The sequence below is a fragment of the Chanos chanos genome, chromosome 4 (assembly GCF_902362185.1).
Source record: "Chanos chanos chromosome 4, fChaCha1.1, whole genome shotgun sequence".
Lineage (NCBI taxonomy): Eukaryota > Metazoa > Chordata > Actinopteri > Gonorynchiformes > Chanidae > Chanos > Chanos chanos.
Genome location: NC_044498.1, coordinates 37,741,036 through 37,762,519, shown reverse-complemented (window position 1 = coordinate 37,762,519; position 21,484 = coordinate 37,741,036). Strand labels below are relative to the sequence as shown.

Here is a 21,484-nt window from a genome sequence, read left to right as displayed (position 1 = left end):
CTCTCTCACACACATGCACAAGCACACGCACATGCACACACACGTGCGCACACACACACACACATTCAGCAATACAAAAATAGTCCTGTTCGTGGCTCCCTGAAATGTGTGAGACTTAAGCCCTCTAAGTGTCTCTGATTGTAGGGCGCAAGACAGGGGGCAGGCTCTAGGGGGCAGCGATGAGCTCAGACCTTGCTGTCCGAGGGCAGCTCTCCTAGGGCTTGAAGTATTTCGCTGAAGGATGGCCTCTCTTTTGGGCTGGGAGCCCAGCACCGAGACATTAGCTTGTAGACTTTAGATGGGCAACCCTCAGGAGCAGGAAGCTTTAGTTTACCAGCCTGGAGACCTGATGAGGATGACAAAGAGAGAAGTTTAATGAAAGGGAGAGAGAGAGAGAGAAAGAGAGAAAGAGAGAGAGAGAGAGAGAGAGAGAGAGAGAGAGAGAGAGAGGGAGAGAGAAAGCAGTCTGAAACAGGAAACAATTCATTGTCATAAACACTCTAAAACACTTAACACACTCACTGATAAAGAGTGAGAGGTCAGGCGCAGTGAGAGCATGACTCAGACTCAAACACAGACAGAAGGAATAAATGAGAGAGACACTAAACACAGAGACACAATTACATGCTCCGGTAGAAAAAAAGTTCAACAAAGCTGGAGGTGATTATCCTGCTTGGTATGTGCAGACTGTGTGATTAGAACCTTTCAGTGAGTAACTTCAAGTATGAAAGAGTCCTTTTGGACAAAGTAGAGTAGAACAGAATACACCTCTACTAGACTTTTATGGTAAAGCAGTCAGTCAGCCAAAAAAAAAAAAAAAAAAAGAAAAAAGAAATGGGCTCACCTTCAAGAACCTCCTCATCACTGAGACTGGTGTAGGGCAGTTCTCCATGGCTGAACACCTCCCACATGAGCACACCGAAAGCCCAGACATCTGATTTGGTGGAGTACTCGTCTTCAAAAACTGACTCTGTTGGCAGCCAGCGCAGAGGGACCCAGGCCTGCCTGTGGTGGTAGTACTCACTATGCACACACACAAGCATTCACATGCACAGTCAGGATAAACCCATATCAAAAGACAACAGACTTGTAATTGTCAGGTTTCACCACAAGGTGGCACCCTCCTCCCTCAAGTTATCTGGTGCTTCCACCAGTAAATGTAGGGCATGCTTTTCAACCATAAGTCATTAATCATTAACATTAACCATTCTATCCTCAGCCAAACAGATAAGAGCAAAATGTTCACATTCCACTACGTATTTAAAATGTTGTCCCCCTTGCTCTGATAACTGCCAATGCATTGAAAGTGCTGTGTGTATTGTTGGCCTGCGTGTTCTGGTTCTTTACCTGTTGTAGACGTCCTTACAGAGGCTGAGTGCAGACACTTTGACGTGTCTCTGGCCATTGATTAGGCAGTTCCTGGCGGCCAGGTCTCTGTGAACAAAGCGATGGTTGGACAGGTGCTCCATGCCCTGAGCAACCTGCACACAGATGGACACCTGACAGGAACAGAGGACAGGGAGAGAGGACAGGGAAGGGTAGGGGTGAAAACAAATATAGAGAAAAGAATGAATGATGTCAGGCAGAGTTCGGACATGTTTCTAAGGCGTGTCAAAGTGTTACGAGCCAAAGCAATGTTTTTGTTTGTTCTTTTTTTTTCATTTTTAAGTTCATATTGCGTAGTACTAATAGCGCTGTAACAATGTAAACATCTGAAAGGATGACTTTCTTACTAACCTTGGTTTTGGTGCTGATTTTCTCATCTTTGCTTTTTGAGATTCTGAGGAACTGCTTCAGATCTCCCTGAAGGAAAAAAAAAAATGACAAAAACAGGACAATTAGTAGAATTCAGAGAATTTGATGAGAGGATGATTAAGGCCAAGTCATGTTTCATTTGGAAATGATGAAACAGTGGAATCTCTGTTATCGTGTCATCACGAGATGACACGCAGGTCGGCCCTGAGTACTTGATACGTTGACACTTTGTGTAATAAGCACTTAAGATTAGCTACAGATCTCTGACCTTGCATATATAGACATGTCCTCTACTTACTTATCAGGCCAGCATACTGTTAAAAACTGTGTAAAATAAACCCATAAATAGGTGGCATGTAAATGACTCTCAAAAATATGTATTTGTGTGTGTGTGTGTGTGTGTGTGTATGTGTGTGTGTGTGTGTGTGTGGTACAGCTATTACTGTTCAAGCAAAAAGTGCCCATGTATTTCTTTGCTTAAGGTTAAGGCTGAGATGAAGTTATTAATCTATAGTTACATTAAAATAGAAGCCAAAAAGAAATGCTTTCTAGGATGTGTGTGTGCGTGTGTGTATGTATGTACATGTTCTCTGTGGATATTTACCAGGTCTAGGTATTCCAGGATCATGGAGTGGGGCTCAGAGTCTTTACACAGGCCTAGAAGTCTCACTATGTTTGTGTGGTTCAGTTTGCCAAACATCTCAGCCTCCCGGCGGAAATCCGTCTGTCTCTGCTCATCGCGCACCTGTAGACTCTTCACCAACACCACCGACTCCTCCTCTCCCTCCTCAATACCCTTCGCTTTAGCCAGAAACACCTCACCAAACTCCCCTTTACCTACAGTTCATACAAAGAAGGAAGCAAATGCTCACTCCATAATCAGCGTTCTTTTAACTTCATCAAAATAGTCAGGGGCAAAAATTATTTTTGTAACTGTAAAATTATAGCTTTATAGAGTTATAGCTCAAAGGTATAGCTCTATAATTGGACTCTCTGTGTAAATTAACAAAATATCAACAAAATATTACAACTTAAATAACAGTTCAACTTTAAATGTTATCTGTATGAAATTACCCAGTACTGTGATAGTAGTTAAGTCTTCTCTAGGAAAGTGGGACTTTTCATTGGTGCTATGATGTTTTTCAGCTGTTGCTGTGGTAGCCAGACTACCCAGTGCCACCTCTTCCTGGATCACTGCTGTAGTATGGCCATTCTGCTGCACAGCGCCCCCTAGTTCAGAGAAATAAATTATTGCATCAGAAATAGCATTCCAGCCACAAAAGACAATCAGTGCCACAGAGTACGCATGGAAATTTCTCATTTTTTTCAGTTTTGACCACAGAGAGGGCCCTGAGCTCTAACAATGTGAAATGATCCATAAGGGTGTAGACAAAAGAGTGAAACCGTAGGTCTGTTGAATGTGCTCTCTGTGCTGAATGATCCTCGGCACAATCCCCACACATAACCGCCATCCTGAACGTCGTTTGTCTCCAGCCTAACTCCACAACATCCCATTCAGTTAACCAAGAACACGACGAGTTGATTAGTTAAATTAGACATGCCAGAGCATGGATAAAAGAAAAACCAGGCAGAGCCGTGGTCTTCTGTGATACAGTACAGATGTATCAAGGTAAGGTTGGCACGTAGACACTGAGTTCTAATTCAAGACGTTTTAATGTCATTAAAGAGATTACTTCATTTTTGTACTCAGTGGAAGCAATGAACTATTCAATTGCTCTTGAGTGTTCTTCAGTAAAGCTGGGCTTTGTGATGGAGCTACAGCTGAGATCCAATAAGCAGCCATTATGAATGGATTAACCACTCTCTCAAAACATGTTCAGAAACCATGGCCAACTCAAGCAAAGCAAAAGCCTGGAGATCTTAAAAAATGCCACACAAAGACAAAAGACCTGGCCACTCTCCTGCCTAAAGTTACAACAGCAGTGCGTTTAATTAGAACCATTTGGAGTGCTCTCATATTGCAGTACCAGCAGTAGGCACTAGATGGCAGCGTATCTCACAAACTTGCAGACTTTGGAACTGGTCAGTGAATGACTTGTGAAAGAAAGTAATTTGACTGGTATCTACATGAATTCCATGGTTTAACACATACTTATCAAGACCCTACCCTCCCTCACACACACACACACACACACACACACACACACACAGACCATTAAGGCATTCCATCTCTGGCTCCTCTGCATCCTGGCCCTTTTGCTGTCTCTTTGCGTCACGTCTCTGTTTACAGTAGAACATGAGTCCAAGCACAGCGATGATGTAGGCCACGGCTGCACCCACAGACAGTCCGATGGTTTGGATCATCTTATATGGAGTCTTCTCCTCTTCCTCACTCGGGGTCAGGGCTGGCTTTTCTGTCACACGTAACAAAACGGCACAGAGGTAGAGAAAAGCAGCCTTAAGGTGATGAATGGGGTAAAAAGAAAAGTTGTGTTTGGATAAACCGCTCATGAAAGCACTGTGCGGTATTAACAGGTATTAAACTTCGCTGTGTTTAATAAACAGTCCAGATTTACGTGTTAGTGCAGATAAAAAGTGTTGTTTCTGGGTTTTTTATTTTCCAGCACAACTCTTTCTCTGTCAGCTGGATTAAAACTTGAGCAAAGTCAATTGAAAGTAGTGTGTGGAGGCACAAACGATCACACAGCTCTATCAGTGTGTGTAAGTCAGTGTCTGTTGGAGTTCGGTCACACAGCTCTATCAGTGTGTTTAAGTCAGTGTCTGTTGGAGTTCGGTCACACAGCTCTATCAGTGTGTGTAAGTCAGTGTCTGTTGGAGTTCGGTCACACAGCTCTATCAGTGTGTGTAAGTCAGTGTCAGTTGGAGTTCGGTCACACAGCTCTATCAGTGTGTGTAAGTCAGTGTCTGTTGGAGTTCGGTCACACAGCTCTATCAGTGTGTTTAAGTCAGTGTCTGTTGGAGTTCGGTCACACAGCTCTATCAGTGTGTGTAAGTCAGTGTCTGAGTTCGGTCACATGAGGGGCCATATTTAGTTTATTGGATTAAAAGCTGATAAAGTTAAAGTCACCTGCTTGAGCAGGACTGAGGGAAAACCCCACTCAAAATGCTCTGATGTCTGAGGAGTGTGTGTCATTATTCAGGCTGTTCATGTCAGCTGATTCTCAGAGTTCATTAGGATTCTCACTCAGTCCTTGTGAGTGTGTATGAATGTGTGTGTGTGTGTGTGTGTGTGTGTGTACGTGCGTGTGCCTGTGTGTGTGTATGTATGTGTGCGCGCGTGAGTATACATTGTAAACGTGTGTGCACTTGGTAATGTAAAGGTCAAAGCATTGAAAATAGGGGAGTGTCATTTACCCACGACATAGAGCTGAGCCACTCGGTCACTGATGCTGCAGCTGTTTCCAGCAACGCATGTATACCTCCCAGTGTCGTCAGTAATCACGTCATTAATGACCAGAGAACCGTTGGGCATCACTTGAAACCTTAGACACACACATACACATGCATGCACATGCACACAGAGGGAGAGAGAGAGAGATAGAAACAGAGAGAGAGAGAGAGAGAGAGAGAGAGAGAGAGAGAATTAACGACCTTCTGTTACAGTTTTCATTTTCTAATAAACAAAAAAGATATAAAGATGTAAAAATGTATTTAATATAAACATCACTTAATCTGTATTTCTGTCATTCACTGCTTGAGTTATAGTATTATTATTAGTACTATCATACTGAGCAGAACCGAGTGAGTATGTAAAAGCTAGCACAAAATATATTTATACTCAGTGGAGAAATACACGGCAAAAAAAGTGAAACAGTAAGAAGCTAAAAAATGTAGAAAGTGCGATAATGAACGAGATCCTTTAAACGGAGAGAAATAGTGACAGATGAGAAGAGAGAGATAAAATGAGGGATGAATGAGTAATGTCCTAACCTCCCGGCACTGGTGGCCAGTACTTTGTCTTTGACCATCCATTGGATGGATGGTTGTGGGTCTCCACTGGCCTGGCAGTGCAGGGTGGCTGTGTGACCCTGGTACACTGTGGTGTGTTCAGGTTCCAGTTTAAACTGGATATACACTGAGGAGAGAGGGAGAGGAATAAATAACAAAAATAACTAAAGAATAGATTTATGACCCAAACCAGGCATAGCTTTGGGGACCTTCCCTGGCACAACTGTAACCTGTGGAACTCTTTTTTTGGGGGTTTTTTTTTGGCTACTCACTTTTACAGAATTCATTTAAAAATGAAAGAATAAGTAATGAACTTCACTAACGTTCTACAAAGACGCTCCCATAGAGACGGAGATATGAGACAGACAAAAGAGATGGCTATTGAATATTTCACCACTTTTAAAGATTTCTGTGTGAATTCCCATAATATATTCCTATAATAATGCAAGTAATATTCACACTTACATCCTCACAGCTGGATTTCTCACTATGCTAAAACCCATCAGAGAAAACAAGCTTCAAGGCAAGCAGTAGTACTTGGGGACTACAAGACTATCTTCCCCACACATCACCCCGCTGCGCTTGTATTCTTATCCACACGAAGGAATCCAGAGAGAGAGAGAGGGAGAGAGAGAGAGAGAGAGGGAGAGAGAGAGAGGGAGAGAGAGAATGAACCCACCTGCGACAGTGAGAGAGACGTACGCTCTGATCTCTCCCTGTAGACTGTTGGAGGCCACACAGGTGTAGTTCCCCGCGTCACTGCGTCTCACCTTTGAGAAACGAAGTACACCGTTTGTCTGATCCACGTGAGATGGGATTTCACTGCCGTCTGAGCGTATACATGTACAGGACGAGAATACATGACAACAAAAAAACAACAGAATGAGTAAAAAGCAACAGATAGAAGATTCAAACCCAGGGCCTTCTTAACGTGAGGCACCGGTGCTAACCACTGAGCCAATGTGAAGCAGATCGACAGCACACACCAGATAACAATATTTTGAGTGAGTAATATGCAAGGAATGTTATCATACTGGGAGAGTATAATATGTGAGGAGAGTCATTATGTGAGTGTGTCTGTTAATAATGTGCTTGTGTGTGTGTGTGTGTGTGTGTGTGTGTGTGAGTAGTACATGAAGGCCCTCAGACCTGATCTAGTCCAGTGAATAGTGGGACTCTCTTGGCCGGTGGCAGAACACTGTATGTTACTCTCTCTGTCCAACTCCAAACACTGAGCCGCCTGCGGCGTGGGAGTGAACTTCAGCTTCTCTGAAACGCACACATTTATCACACACAAAAAGTATTCACACAGATGACTCTACAGATAAGCAGATAATACAGTTATACAGATATATCACCATAATCTACACTATGTCTCACAGAGGATGGGTTTATGAACAGTTCCTCCACACACACACACACATGCATAGAGACAGAGATCATGCATGGGCATGCATACACAGGCGTAGGTGTAAAACCACTTCAAACACAGCGAAAAGAAAACATATCAGAGATGAATCACATAAACAAAGCCTCCATAGACAAAGCAAGTTTCAGGCCAGACATGACAACAGAGACAGGTCTAATGAGCGACTCAGGTCAGAGAGATGATTATCACCCATTAAACTACAGAAAAACCTACTGCAGAAAAATAGTACTGAAAGACACACACACACACACACACACACACAAGGACCTACCCAGTATGAAGACTCTGGCCTGTGCTCTGAGGTGGCCTCCCTCAGTCTTGCTTTCACAGGCATAGACCAAACCATCATACACCTCCACATTATTAATCTTCAGAGTACCGTTAGGGAAGAGCTTAAAACGACTGTCCTAGAGAGTGAGAGTGAGAGAGAGAGAGAGAGAGAGAGAGAGAGAGTGAGAGAGAGAGAGAGGGGGAGAGAATAAAAGTGCAATTACCTGTCAATTAGGTTTGAAAATGTTGACATTGGTAAATAAGGATGCATCATGCCCTAAACTGAGACAGTTTAGCGATTAAAAATCCATCAAATTAGTCACCTCATGGGCTCCGGATGAATGTTCGATGCACCCCACACTCTTTCTAGTACATGCAGACTTTCAATGAAATAATTATTAATGATGAGAGCAGTTCAAACCTCAGGGTTGATGGGAACGGTATTTCTGAACCACATGACCTCAGGAGCAGGGGTAGCCTGGGCGTGGCAGTGCAGGTACCCTGGTTTCCCTTCCTCCATGTAAGAGTCCTCAGGTTTAGTGACCCAAACAGGAGCAGCTAGGACAGACAGAACTCAGATGATTGACAGATAACTAAAGCATTGACAAACTCCTGTGATACAACATCAACAGAAACCTCCTATGACTCATGCATAAGTTCACTGATGCCAAACACTTCTGTAAGGACTCCAAAAGATCTCATTTTTGATTCCTGCTCTGTGCTAACAGACCTTACTGATTTAATCAGTGGCTCTAAGGAAAACTCTGATACATTGTTGGTGAAGAAACACAATGAAACAATGTTGAAATATGATTAGATGCTGAGAATTACAGCTGTATATATTTTCAATGTTACACATTCAGTTAAGAAACACATCATAAAGTGGTAGGAAAAGTAAGGGAAAAAGAGATATAATATCAAGGCATCAAAAGCGATTTCCTACTCACTGGCCACTGTGACGGCCAGCTCCTGTCTTTTCTGTCCTGCTTTGTTCTGGGCCACACATGTGTAAGTGCCGGAGTCTCCGCCCTCGGTGGGGCTGAACATCAGCTCGTTACCTTCCTGACGTACCCTGCCCTCGGAGGGCACCCGAACCCCCTCACGTTCCCACCACACCTCAGGTTCAGGAAGCCCCCTTGGGGGTTGACAAGCTACCCGCTGAAGAGTGTCCACTGGGAACACCCGAGACATGCTTCCCCCCATGTCCTCTATCTCTGTCAGACAGAGAGACAGAGAGAGAGAGAGAGAGAGAGAGAGAGAGAGAGAGAGACAGAGTAAGAGAGAGAGAGGGAGAGAGAGACAGAGAGCTTAATGGATTTCACATGGTATATTAGCAGTGAAACATAAACATAAGCCTAAAAATAGCATAAAAGCTAATGGTTAACTTGTATGAATATATGTGGCTCTAGCATAACTCAATCCAGTGGAACAAATCATGGATTAGTATTGGATTACATGCTTTATTGCAGTTGAAAAAAAGAGAAGGATTACAGAATACTAAAAAAAGAGAAAGAAAGAAGAAGAAGAAGAATAAAAAAAAGAAAAACCACATTTGGGTCCATGGCCATTAAGATAATTCTCTCCAGCTTGGGTTCACACAGCTGGTAATTAAGTACACACAATTAAATAATGCGTGCAAAACTCCATCAGTAAAACCATGATGTTCTTTAACACAGAACATACAGAACTTTGAAAAATCAGGCATAGCTCCAAACCATTTTCAGAAGTGTTTGTCCAGTCCTGGGGGAGTCACTGGATCACCCATTTTTATTTCAGATTTGCACTAAAATACTTGACTTAACCAGACAATCAGCTGGTAAACTGATTTAGGTTTGTATGTAGTGTAGATTGATCAAACCAACTAGACCAAACTAGGACAAAGCTGTCCAGGTGACTCAAAATACAGATGAAAAGGACAGTTTTACATGATTTGCTGTTTTATAACTAAAGTCAAAGTGATTTATTCAAATACAAACCAGCTGATTGGACATGGAGCATTCAACGCGTCATCAGTTTCCCTGAAGCCAAATTTGATTAGTTTGATCTGACTTGCATGTGATGAGGGGATTTGAATGAGAGGAGGATGGAAAGAGAGGATGGGTAGAGAGCGACATGAGGCTGCTTATTGTGACTGCGGAAAACAGCAGATAGTGGGTCACTGTAAGGACAACAGCTCTGAGGCCGGATGTCGATAAGGGAATTAGATTAACAGCGGAAAAAATCTGTCTATTATGATCGACAGAAAGAGCGCCTGTGTGTGTTCTCTTCTTCTTCTTCTTCTTCTTCTTCTTCCTCTTCTCCTCTCTTTCTCTCTCTCTCTCTGTGTCTGTATGCACATAAACTGGTGATTTATTACTAGAGTACACACGAGTCATGACGGCTTATGTGTGTCTGCATGTGTGCGTATGTACACGTGTGTGTTTGCTCAAAACTGTCTGTGTGCTGGCGTGTGAGCCAAAAGAAAGTGTTTTGTTGATCGTTAATTGAATCAGAGCAGAACACTGGGTGTGTTTGTTTGTTTGTTTTTTTCAGTGTCACCATGTGTGATGAGTAAACAGGGATGCTACGTTGGGGGTTAAGAGGGTTCCAAGTCAGCCTCTAGAAATAGGATAGGGCACAAACATTAGTACCTGTAGCCTTAAGGTGAGAGGTCAACGTTCCTTCAAAGCAGCCACTCTCCAGTTCCTGCTATTGTGGCTTTATTCACTGAGCTAGTGTAGCTACTGTAACCTCACCTGTGTGTATATGTGTGTGTGTGTGTGTGTGTGTGTGTGTATGCTCTCTTACCTGCTATTCTGAGGGTGGCCTCCACACTGACAGAATTGGCTCCTCTATGGTCTTTGGCAACACACCTGTATGTGCCAGTGCTGCGTGGTTTCACCTGGGTGATGAGGAGGGAGCCATTGCTGAACAAGAAGACCCTGAATGGAGGAAAAAGGAGGATAGACCAGATAAAGGTAAATGTCTGTAGACACACACACAAACACACACAAACACACACACACAACAGAACAAAACATACAACCTGCAGTGCTAAGCACACAAATACACCACACATCATTAAACACATTGGTTTACCACAGACATGTTGGATCATGAGTGTTTTTTTAACTGAGAAAGATAAAAATAGGGAGAAAGAGACAGAGCAGACTGAGATAGAGAGAGAGAGAGAGAGAGAGAGAGAGAGAGAGAGAGAGACAGACAGACAGACAGACAGACAGAGATTGAGATAGAGATAGAGATAGAGATAGAAACAGAAAGACCTTAGGCTGCAAGAATTTAAAAATAACACATTTCCCAAAACAGATCAAGTTGGATAACTTCATCTTGCTGAGGGATGGTATGACCTTGGCTCCAAGGTAAAACAATTCAGTTCATTATGAATATCACAGAAGTCAGCTGGGAAAGAGTACACGTTTTGCTTCAGTGAACTGGTGATAAATGCAGGTGTACATATTGAGAAAAGAAATAATATAATTCAGCATAGCCGGCTTTAATCAGCTACGGGGCTCTAGTTTGAACCTCTCGAGTGTTAAGACACCCTGGAGAGTACAGAGGCCCTGGAGAGAGATGTTAAAAAAAAACAAAAAACCCAAGACTTAGGAACAGACGCGAAGCATTAGAATGTAAGCCTCTGAGATGATACTGGCATGTCTGCAGAGACAGTTCATTCAGTGGAGTGAAACTTTCAGGGGGTTTGCTTTTGTTCATTTTACCTGTAAGATAAGAGCTTATTTATTAATCCCCATGGCACCAGCTAACCTTAAAATCCACCGTAATATATGCAACTTCTGTTCCAAGAGCAATGCAAAGACCAGACTCAAATTAGGACAGATGTCTTATGCCCTAATCTCTGGCCTGTTTTACTTTTACAGAACAGATCACACATACATACATAAAGCATTACTCTCATTGTGACCTGTGTGTGAGGTCCCTGACTCTAACACTGACCCAAAAACAAGCTAAATGCTCCTATTGTTAGAGAGTATGATTCATATTTAGAAGATCATGTTCTCATTTGAACAAGATATTCCTGATAAAACGGATTACATCTCTTTAGGCTTTCCTCAAATCAAAACACTTGACTGTGGACATTCACTGAAGCATTACAACACAAGCTTACAGTTAGTGTACCAAAGTTCCAGGGCTGTAAAACATAGTTTGGCATTTCAGATGTAGCTTTAAGGCTTGGCTGGCATTGCACACAGAGACACACAGTATGGTTTGAGTGATACTGAACACATGCAGCACTGAGCACCTTCAAGCAATACTGGTTTATTACAGCAGGTTTACGAAAATGGAAACCTAGAGGAGCAGAAACATTCAGATTAACACACACAGAGACACAGAGCTAGAATGTATGGATACTCATGAATATTTGAATAAATCGAGAGTACGAGAAGAAACAGGAGTAGAACAGAAAAAAAGAATGAACAAAAGGAGAGAGAGAAGGAAAAGTGGAAATGAAATAGATTTGGAGAAGATGGTGAGAGCTGGAGGAACCACTGCTGATGTGCATTACCAAGCCAGATAATGAATGAACAAATGAACGAACGAATGAATGAATGAATGAATGAACAAATGAACGAACGAATGAACGAACGAATGAACGGACGAATGAATGAATGAATGAATGAAGCACAGAAGGAACTCACCGTGATTTGTTGACGACAAGCTCTTTCTCATGGAACCACTGGACAGTGGGTGGGGGTTTGGCAGAGAACTGGCAGTGGAAAAAGGCCTCCTCGTTCCTCAGGACCACCTGGTCCTCCGGTGTGACGACAGCACGGGGGAAACTCTTATCTGAACTCAGAGACAAACGGGCAGAGCATGAGATCATGCCGCAACATGAACACGTCCAATTCAAACCGATAAATACAGTGAGAAGTGAAAAAAAGACACCATCTAAACAGAGCCTGAAGAAAGAGAGGTTTGAGTAGACAAACACAGTCCTGGACAGTCTTAGCTGAATCATACAACACAATCACACAGACATACACACACACACTCTCTCACTTACAGACTGTTTGTCATTCACACACATAGACACACAGACAGACATGCACACACACGCGCATGCACACACACACACACACACACACATGCAGGAATCATCTCAGGTCTTATTGGGAGCTGCAGTGGGGGCCTTCTCAGGTGGGGCTGGATATAAGCATGGCTTTGGCCTCAGGGCAGCTGAATGAGCTCTTTGAACACATTCCATAATAGAAGTCAGAGAACCTTTATCACAGCCAATCAGCTGCAGCCTGACAGGTCATCCCCTTTGTACACCTATTCCAGCTACAGCTGTCCAACAAAGCCAGTCTTTTCACAAAGCAGCAATGTCACCTTTTTATAGCTTTTCCAAAAGACAGCCAATCAAACTGCAGCTCTGAGCCACTTCAGTGAATCAATCCCTTCTGCAATATTAGTAAGTCACAAAGATGAGTTAAATTGTCACAGGGGATCATATTTAACAGAATTAGACCATTTTTCATTGCTTTCAGAACGAAAAACATGCCTGATAAGCTTTTATTCACATTGGTCTCTGAACTCATCAAATGGAATAACAAATTCTGGATTGTTAATCCAAACAACTCACAAAGATGTGAGCTCTAAATGGGAAGATATACATCTGTAAAATCAAAATTTATCACGTATTTAATACCTCAGTTAAATTTAATGAAGGATAAAAATCTAGAAGAAGTTATACCACAAAGCTCCTCACATGACCCCACCCACCCCAAACACACACACACATGCACACACACACACACATACACACACACAGTGCAGGTGAACACACATCCTCCCACACATACACCTGTTGAATGATCTCTACAAACACACACACACACGCACACACACACACACACACTCTGTGACCACCCAAACTGTACAGACAACATATTTGTGTTGTGAAAAGGGCTACTGTGTTAAAGCTATCAATTGTCTGTAAAGCTGAGGACTTGCAGAGGGCGGAAACTCAACAATTACCCTTCACCTCTTAACTCTCTCCATCCAGGTGTTAATCTGCTGCGAGTCTACAGAAGAAACAGGATGCTGACGGATGTGGTGACGGAGGGATTAGGTTTCATTATACAGAACTTTCTGGTATAGCAGGGCCACAAGTGAGACCACACAAACAGCTGCTCTGAACACTCTCTCTCTCTCTCTCCCTCACACACACACACACACACACACACACACAGTGCAGGTGGGGACATCCTCCTACACGCACAGGCTGAATAGGCTGAAGGTGTGAAGATGTGTGTGTGTGTGTGTGTGTGTGTGTGTGTGTGTCTGGCTACATGTGTGAGGGTGGGTAGCTGATCTAGTAGAGGCAGTTAATCTTCTCTTGGTCCCTGTGAGTCTCATGTTCCTCACAGAGCACAGCAAATCTCTTTCACACTACCAGAGCTCTAACACAGCGATCAGGTCTCTGAATAAACACAGACAGGTGTGGAAATATTTATGAAACGAGGAATATATGAAATTAGCTGCAGCATAGCTACCGAACATCAAAATCATTTCATAACAGGGTGTGAGGCTCCTCTGAGCTGTCTGGCCGTGTTAGTGATAAAAAATGAAAAAGCCAGGGGTTTAGTGGAGAAGAACAAGGATAATCAGAGAGAAGAGGACCAATGATCAAGACCAAGGTCACAAAACGGAATATACAACATTAAACACACGTGTTTTAGCACTCAGTTTTTAACTTGTGTTTTAAGAAGCAAAGACCGCTCCCCCACTCCACATCCCACACCCACCCTTTCACTCACCCAGCTAATATCAACCAAACACACACCTATGATGCTGAGAGTGTAGTTGCTGTTGCTGCAGACTTGTCCGGCGGCATTCCTGGCACAGCAGTAATACTCTCCACTGTCCTCCGGAGTGGGGCTACTCAGAGTCAGGGTCCGCTCTTTACTGGGCACCTGAACACCATCCCTGTACCACTTAGTGGTCGGCCTGTCAACATACACACACACACATACACACACACACACAAGCTCTCAGTGAGTTAGCAGTGAAATGATAAGAGTGAGGGTAGACTGGGATGTAATTACTGAAGATTAAGACCAGTACACACTGAAGTTGTAAATTAAAAAAAAGTGAAGAGAATAATAATGAGGGTAGGGAGTGGCAGATGCTTTGTTAATGCTGGTGAGTGTATAATGAAGACAGAGAGGATTATGTGACTGGAAGGGTGAGGTTCTCACCTTGGGTGTCCGTCAATGTGGCACCGTAATGTGACTGGAGAGGAGCTCTCAATCTCCGCCTCTGAGGCGGGATCTTTTAGAGTCACTGCCCCACTCTCCAACCCTGTAGAAAAGAGGCAGATCAATCAGATTGAAATGTTGGATGAAAAGGAAGACAGACAGAAAGAAAGAAAGAAAGAAAGAAAGAAAGAAAGAAAGTCATTGAACACAGAAGAATAAAAAAGTGACAATTACATATATTGTTACATTCTCATATAAACACAGAAAAACAAAAGCTACATAAATAATGAATGAGCTCAAAAAGGACAACAACAACAAAAACCAAGGTTCTTATTCCCTACTCAGGGTAGCAGACATGAGGGCAGACCAAAGCTTACCACAGTAACAACACTGGGTCACAGAATAACAGTGCAGCTACACTAATAAATGTGGAGCAGGAAAGTTCTGCCTCCTAATGATGTTTACTCCATCTTCTCTACTCAGACACAACGAGAGACTTGACTGAATGTTTCACATGGCTGTCCGGAGTGGCACAGAGGCCCATGACGAGAGAGCAGGAGTAAAGGGAGGGAGAGAGAGAGAGAGAGAGAGAGAGAGCAAGTACAGCCTGTTTTCACCATTAAGATGAAGATTTCAACATGTACAGACAGTGAGCGAAGAGCACTGGACCACAGGAATTGTGTAACTCTCTGATAAAGGCAGATGTACTGTAGATTCATGAATCATACATTCGTAAAACAGAGACTCGATGACTTTTGTGTTTGGTTAAACATTTTATTTTATTTTCTCTTCAAGCTAGTTTCATATTTGATTTAGAGAGACAGTCATTTTATACGTAATACAGAAGATACATTGAGTCAACTTGGCACTGTGGTGTAATTTATTTTCTTCAGATAAATCCGTCTGGATTACTTTAAAAAAATCATATCATTTTATTTTCCATTTGGAGAGTGAATGGGACTGTAATGTACACATATCCAGATGTTCAGGGTGACCTTCATATTTGTGTAGTGTATGTTTATATGAATGCAGTATGCTATCCTTGCGTGAGTATGTCTATGAACCATACACACATTTCCCTTAAGGAATAAATCAACCTACATAGGCTGATTGTGGTGTGTATCCGCTTGGCAGGGCAGAGTGTTTGTTTGTCCTGGTAGCATGATTGGTCTGCGTGCGTGTGCGTGTGCGTGCTAATGTCAGGGTGAATCTGAAGTGAACACTGTGACTTCTCCACTTGTGGTGCCACGGGGCAGAAAATTGAAGCTGCATTTCTCCTGACATGTTTTTATCGTCTATAAAATATGCAAAGAATGAGTTCTCCCACACACTGAGGTCAGAGGGGGCGCTAGAGTGAGACGTGTCACAAAACATCAACTCACCGCTCGGCCGGGCCCGACGCTCGACCTCAGAGAATCATGGGTAGCTGTCTCTGCGGTAACAAAAAAAAAAGCTCCATCCCCCTGTTCAGCAGCGCTGGTCTACAGTAATGAGCACCGTATTGTGGTCTGACGTGAATCTAGGCAGATCTTGCCCTGAAACTGCTGCTGTTTTTCTGTTTCTCCAGTCTTTTTTTTTTTTTTTTTCCTGTCAGCATCTCTGAGCATAACCTGTCCGCTTAAGCCTCCGAGCTTTACAGCCATAAGTCTATTACAAATAAATAAAAATAAGACTAAATAAATAAATATGTATGGGTGAACCACCCTGACCCTTAGTCAGGGCGCACAGACAGCCCAGAGGCAGGTCATTACTGACAGTGAAATGGGGGGAGGATACCCTACCTGCTCCTCTGCTGTCTGGAGGAGTCACAAGAGGAGAGAGATAAAGAGGAGAGAAAATACAAAACTGGCAAAAAGACATAGTACATATGCCTTCATTCACAGAGGCAAAATATTATAACAGTCCCCCTCCTCCATAGCAGTAGCTATAAAAATAATGGGCGTCACCCTGACAGCAGAAATGTAAATGTTGCTAAGCGAGTCTAGCACAGTACAACAGCAGAAGCAGCAGCCTGGTATTATAAAGGAATCTGAAATGGGGTTTGGTGGATCTGAACAATATTAAACTCTAGCTTGGTCTTCAGGTTATGACTTCCAATAAGAATGATTAATAGAGGGGAACCTTCGAATGCTTCAGGACTGCTTGCAGTGATAATAAAAATAAAAATGTGCTTATTGTTGCTATGGGGATTGTTTCCAGCCATTATTCATGTTCAGGTAATGATTTCATCAAAGGTACATGACATCAAGGTGGGAGGTGAGGCAAGAACTGTACTTGAATGGTAGGTCAAAATTTATCTGACGTTTATTCCTGCTAACTGAATTATGCTCATTAAAAGATGATCAGAAATGGAACAATGCTGACAGTGACAATTGAGAATTTAGCAGAGATGACATTCCATTGATTCTTCTTTGTTCCGCAGGAATGGAGAGATGGCCACGCTCATCTCTCTCTGACAGAGAACAGGGGAGCACAAAGCTGCAGCTCAGAAAATCAGCTATCTGTTTGGCTGTCACATCGGTGCCACCCTATGCTGGGGAAGGACTCTGCTCACACGAAAGCAACACTCCTTTTCTCTAGTAACATCAGCACCAAACCGCAGGAAACACACACACACACAAATATACACACACGGACGCGCGTGCACACGCACACACACACACAGACAAAAGCAAAAATCCTCTGCAGAATAAAGCTGTGACAGGTAATAGGAGACTAAAGGATAATGTTCTAGAACCTTCTCTCTTGATACAGTGATACAGCAACCAAGTGAGGGGCCGGGGGGGGCAATGAGAAAGTTAACAGCCTCAAGGTGTGCATCAACACGACACTCTGTAAAGGTGTGAAAGAAGCTTACACGGTAACTGTGTGTCGGTGTGTGTGTATTCGTCTGTGTGTGTGCATGTATGTTTTTAAATCTCAGGAGAACGTCAGCAGTCACTGTCTTATTTTCAGTGATGGAAGCCAAGCTAGCAGCACTCAGTGTGAGGTTTAAAGCCAAACTGCCACAAACACGTTTGCCATGACAGAATACAGGTCTGCAGACACACAAACACAGACACACACACACACACACAGAGCCAGAGGCGCCACTTCAAAATAAGAGTGAAGGTTTGATAATTACAACGAATGCCTGCTTTGACACAGAGGGATTACAGAAGACTCAGAGAAAAAGTGTGTGACACTGAAATTTAAACACCAAGTAGTCAAGCTTCAAGTTGCTGTAGAAGACTAGTGGTTACTGTTACAGTGGATTGTTAACAACAAAAAAAAGCAACTTCTTGTTTTTTGTGGACAAATGGGTTATGAGTGGTGTGGTTTGGAAATTCAAAGTAGAGACTGTGTGCTACTCATACAGGATATATGTGAACAGCACAGCACAATGAACCATCTTAACAGGATTTTGCTCTTACAAATCAGATAACTGTCCCAGTTTGCTTTCAACTGGGTAAGTCAGCACTGTGTTCTCTTGTGTGTGTATGTGCGTTCGTGCGCGTGTGTATGTGTGAGCATGAATTTGTGTGCGCGCGCACGTGCATGTGTCTGTGTCTGTCTGTCTGCGCCTGAGTGTTTGTATGCGAGAGATAACGGCACAGAAAGATAGACAGAGACATCCACACATGCATATACACGTTACCTCATATGCACCTGAAGTACACTAATGGAAAAAAAAAAAAAAAAAATCCAAACACAGCCCCGGTGCACCTGCATGCATATTCAATTACCCATGGACTATAGAGTAAGGAGCCTCTTTAAATACATTCTGAACCTTCTCATGCTTTAAGCACTAATTCCTACAGTAGCAGCTGCCACAAACTACAGTTATGCATATCTCTACCTGTCACTTACACATACTGCTTCATTCAGAATACACCCACGCATGCTGAAAAATATACCGGCCACTGCTCCAGTTCTCATTAAGAAGAATTTACGAGACTTATAAAAAAAAAAAAAAAAAAAAAAGAGATGTAAGAATGTGCAGTTCAAAGCACACCTAAGAGCTTCAGAACTCACAAACTCGTCCCTACAAAAGTTGGCATGTTTTGTTACACACCTCTGCACGAAAGAATGTAAACCATTCCGTCTTTCCTCCGAGTCTATCGTGGCGTCTCTAATTTGTATGTGTGAACGCACAAGCAAGCTTTATTTAACTGCCGCCTATGGGATCAATAAGCATGCAAATGGAGGAAGAAACAGGCTGAGAAGCCAGCGCTAAAGCTATGTATACACTAAAAATATGTCATAGTTTCTTCCAGTTGCTAACACATCTTTCTTGAAACCCAGTGTTGGCTTCTGAAAACTAAATCCAATTCTTGAAACCTACAGTTTACTCAGAGTGACTCTGTCTACCCGAGGAATTTGTAGTCTGAGGTTATGCTAATAAAATGTTCTCATGCTACAGAACTGTCTCAGCTGTGCCAGTCAGAGCGGGTAAACCACTGAGAAAAACTAAAGCATACCTTACTGATTCAGTCTTGCAACATTTATCCTTAGACAAGCTAGTCATTGCTCAGAGTCCAGTCAACGTGTGAGCATTTTTTTTCTTAGAGGTGTGTGGGAGAGGAATTGAACAGTATGTGTGAGGAGGTGGAGATGGATGGTGAGTCTCCATCTGGGGTAGGAGTGAGTTTTGGAGCCAGAGTCACTCCAGTGCTGGAACCATCAGTCTCTGTTTGGAATCTGGCCTGTCAAAAGGGCTTCTGCTTCAGCCAGCCTCAGAGGACGCACAGATTAGCTGAGAGAATGGAGCCCATAACGGCACTTACTGCTAGCACGCTTCAGCAAACTGGCTGTAGATATGCATAAAAATGGTCTTACACACACACACACACACACACACACACACACACACACACACACACACACACACACAGACTCTACCACAATAAAAACAAAGAGTCTCTGGTCAGAAAGTCTAACAGTGACCAGTAGTGAGAGGACATCGACCACTAGGGTTTTTCCCCGTTTTTGAAATGACTATAAACTTCTCTGTTTTCATTAGGGTTTGAGGGCAACATTTGGTGAGGGACACTCTAAAGTTTTTCTGTTTTTTTTTAGGGCTATTACACCTCTTTAAACCAGAAAGTCATGTAAACCTCGTCTCTAAACTCATCTTTGTCTGAGTCCATTTTTATTACGACTATAAATCACTTTTAATTATATGAAATAAAAATATAACTGCTTCCCCAGGTCAGATCTAGCGACTCCAAAAATAATACTTTTCAGAGAGAACAGTCTGTCCCTCATCAATGAGAATCCAAGCATCACATCAGACTCCAAAGCCACAGATGGAAAGAGATCAGAGAGATGAGTTTAGCTGTAGTCTCTTATTTATGAGCTGTAGGCAGCTGTGCTACAACACTCATCTGTTCCCTCTATGCTTTGCCTTTCGAAGCCGCAGCCATGGAGAGCAGACATAAAAAAGCTTGCTTGACACTCAGGTACCATAATGACTGAGGGAGATACAGTGAGCGTAAGATTCTGAAGGAAAGAACCACCAAGTTTTGAGCTTTTGGTGAAGTTTCATGGGGAGATGTCAATAGGTTTTGAAGTCTCTGTCTAAACATTTTACTAGCTCTCTCGCAAGATTTCATTGCTACTGGTGTCAACTCCTTCATTTAATTCTCATGGCCTCTTTGAAGACAGACAGGTGACTGAGGTTTGCAGGGTTATCCATTCTTTACATCTGCGGATTTACCTGCTACAAAACACTCCTCTGTCCCAATTATAACTCTTGTCAGAGAGACATCAGGCATACCACTACATCTGAGAAACAAAGTTTGAGTAGAAGCTGACTGCATGTTGAGAAAGACAGAGCCACTGACTCAAATCTAAAACAAGATAGAACAGCTCAAAACCTGCTCTCAAACTCAAGAAGAGTTGTCAAGAGCAAAAAACAAAAGTCACCCAGAACAAAGAGCATATGCTAAAGACAGAAGTGGAACAGAAAGAAGAGGAGCATGGGTTTTGGTGACTTGAGAAACACAAGAGGACCATGATGGTTCTGATTACGTGTTAGAAACCAAAGTGAAGCCTCTAAGCATTGAATGCGTTGAAAGCTTTTGAGAAAACACAAAAGCTTTTGGGGGTGGAAACACATGTGAAATCAAATGTGAAGGAGGGCTACTGATAATCTAGACGTGAATAATTATATGGCTACGAGGGGAATTTCACTCCTCAGTAATTTTGACACAAAAGCCTTTTCAGAGATATGTGGGAAGACTTGACTGTTTCACAAAGCATAAAAAAAAGAAAGAAAGAAACAAGAGAAAACATACACTAGATGACACACATATTTCTTTCCTGTACAAAAGCACTTAGTGCAACGTGAGAAAAACACTCAGCACAGCTGTTGAGGAAAAAAAAATTGCTTCAAAATCGGACATCACACGCAAAAACCCGTTAAAAACCCTTTACTGTGGCTTTGTCTCCATTGAAAGATGAGATAATCCCTTTCTTGTATTTGGATTTGTGTTTTTGGTGTTTGGAAAAAACTACATCTGAGCCCAGCTACTTTCCCTCTGAAGAGCATTCCTGTGAATCTTTCCTTCATGTCTTAATTTAATATGTCTGATTCTTCCATTCAGGGCCTTCACAGGACGCTCATTAGTTTAGTCAGGCGGTCTGGTGAAGAACTGGAACAAAAGTTTGCACATGATTCAGTTTTTAAAGCTCTTGCTTTACCTCTGAATGATACTCACATTTTATGTTAAAGGATGAGTTGGCTGATAAAGCTTGTTCTCCATTGACCATGTTGGAGGCTACACACTGAAAGTTGCCGGTGTCCAGGTGCCTGTCTACAGCCGTGAACTTCAGGTTGCTGCCCTCCTGGAAGCGACGGTCCGAGTCGACCACCGGCTGTCCGTTCTGGAGCCAGGAGTAG

General features: G+C 42.7%; 1 protein-coding gene across 1 annotated transcript in view; it reads right to left on the bottom strand.

Annotated features, from left to right (window-relative positions):
• Positions 1–185: 185 nt before the first annotated feature.
• The window catches only part of ptk7b (protein tyrosine kinase 7b), a 24,762-nt gene continuing 3,463 nt past the window's right edge, over positions 186–21,484 (bottom strand). The window contains exons 3-21 of the mRNA XM_030772294.1: positions 21,303–21,484; positions 14,602–14,704; positions 14,187–14,350; positions 12,040–12,187; positions 10,172–10,305; positions 8,332–8,598; positions 7,806–7,942; positions 7,386–7,521; positions 6,835–6,954; positions 6,365–6,514; positions 5,668–5,812; positions 5,092–5,219; positions 3,930–4,130; positions 2,830–2,985; positions 2,360–2,592; positions 1,738–1,803; positions 1,348–1,499; positions 845–1,023; positions 186–346 (exon numbers count right to left, since the gene is read on the bottom strand). The exon at positions 21,303–21,484 is cut by the window's right edge and continues 101 nt beyond it. Coding sequence (XP_030628154.1) covers positions 186–346; positions 845–1,023; positions 1,348–1,499; positions 1,738–1,803; positions 2,360–2,592; positions 2,830–2,985; positions 3,930–4,130; positions 5,092–5,219; positions 5,668–5,812; positions 6,365–6,514; positions 6,835–6,954; positions 7,386–7,521; positions 7,806–7,942; positions 8,332–8,598; positions 10,172–10,305; positions 12,040–12,187; positions 14,187–14,350; positions 14,602–14,704; positions 21,303–21,484 — 2,962 coding nt within the window. The remainder of the gene's footprint in view (positions 347–844; positions 1,024–1,347; positions 1,500–1,737; positions 1,804–2,359; positions 2,593–2,829; positions 2,986–3,929; positions 4,131–5,091; positions 5,220–5,667; positions 5,813–6,364; positions 6,515–6,834; positions 6,955–7,385; positions 7,522–7,805; positions 7,943–8,331; positions 8,599–10,171; positions 10,306–12,039; positions 12,188–14,186; positions 14,351–14,601; positions 14,705–21,302) is intronic.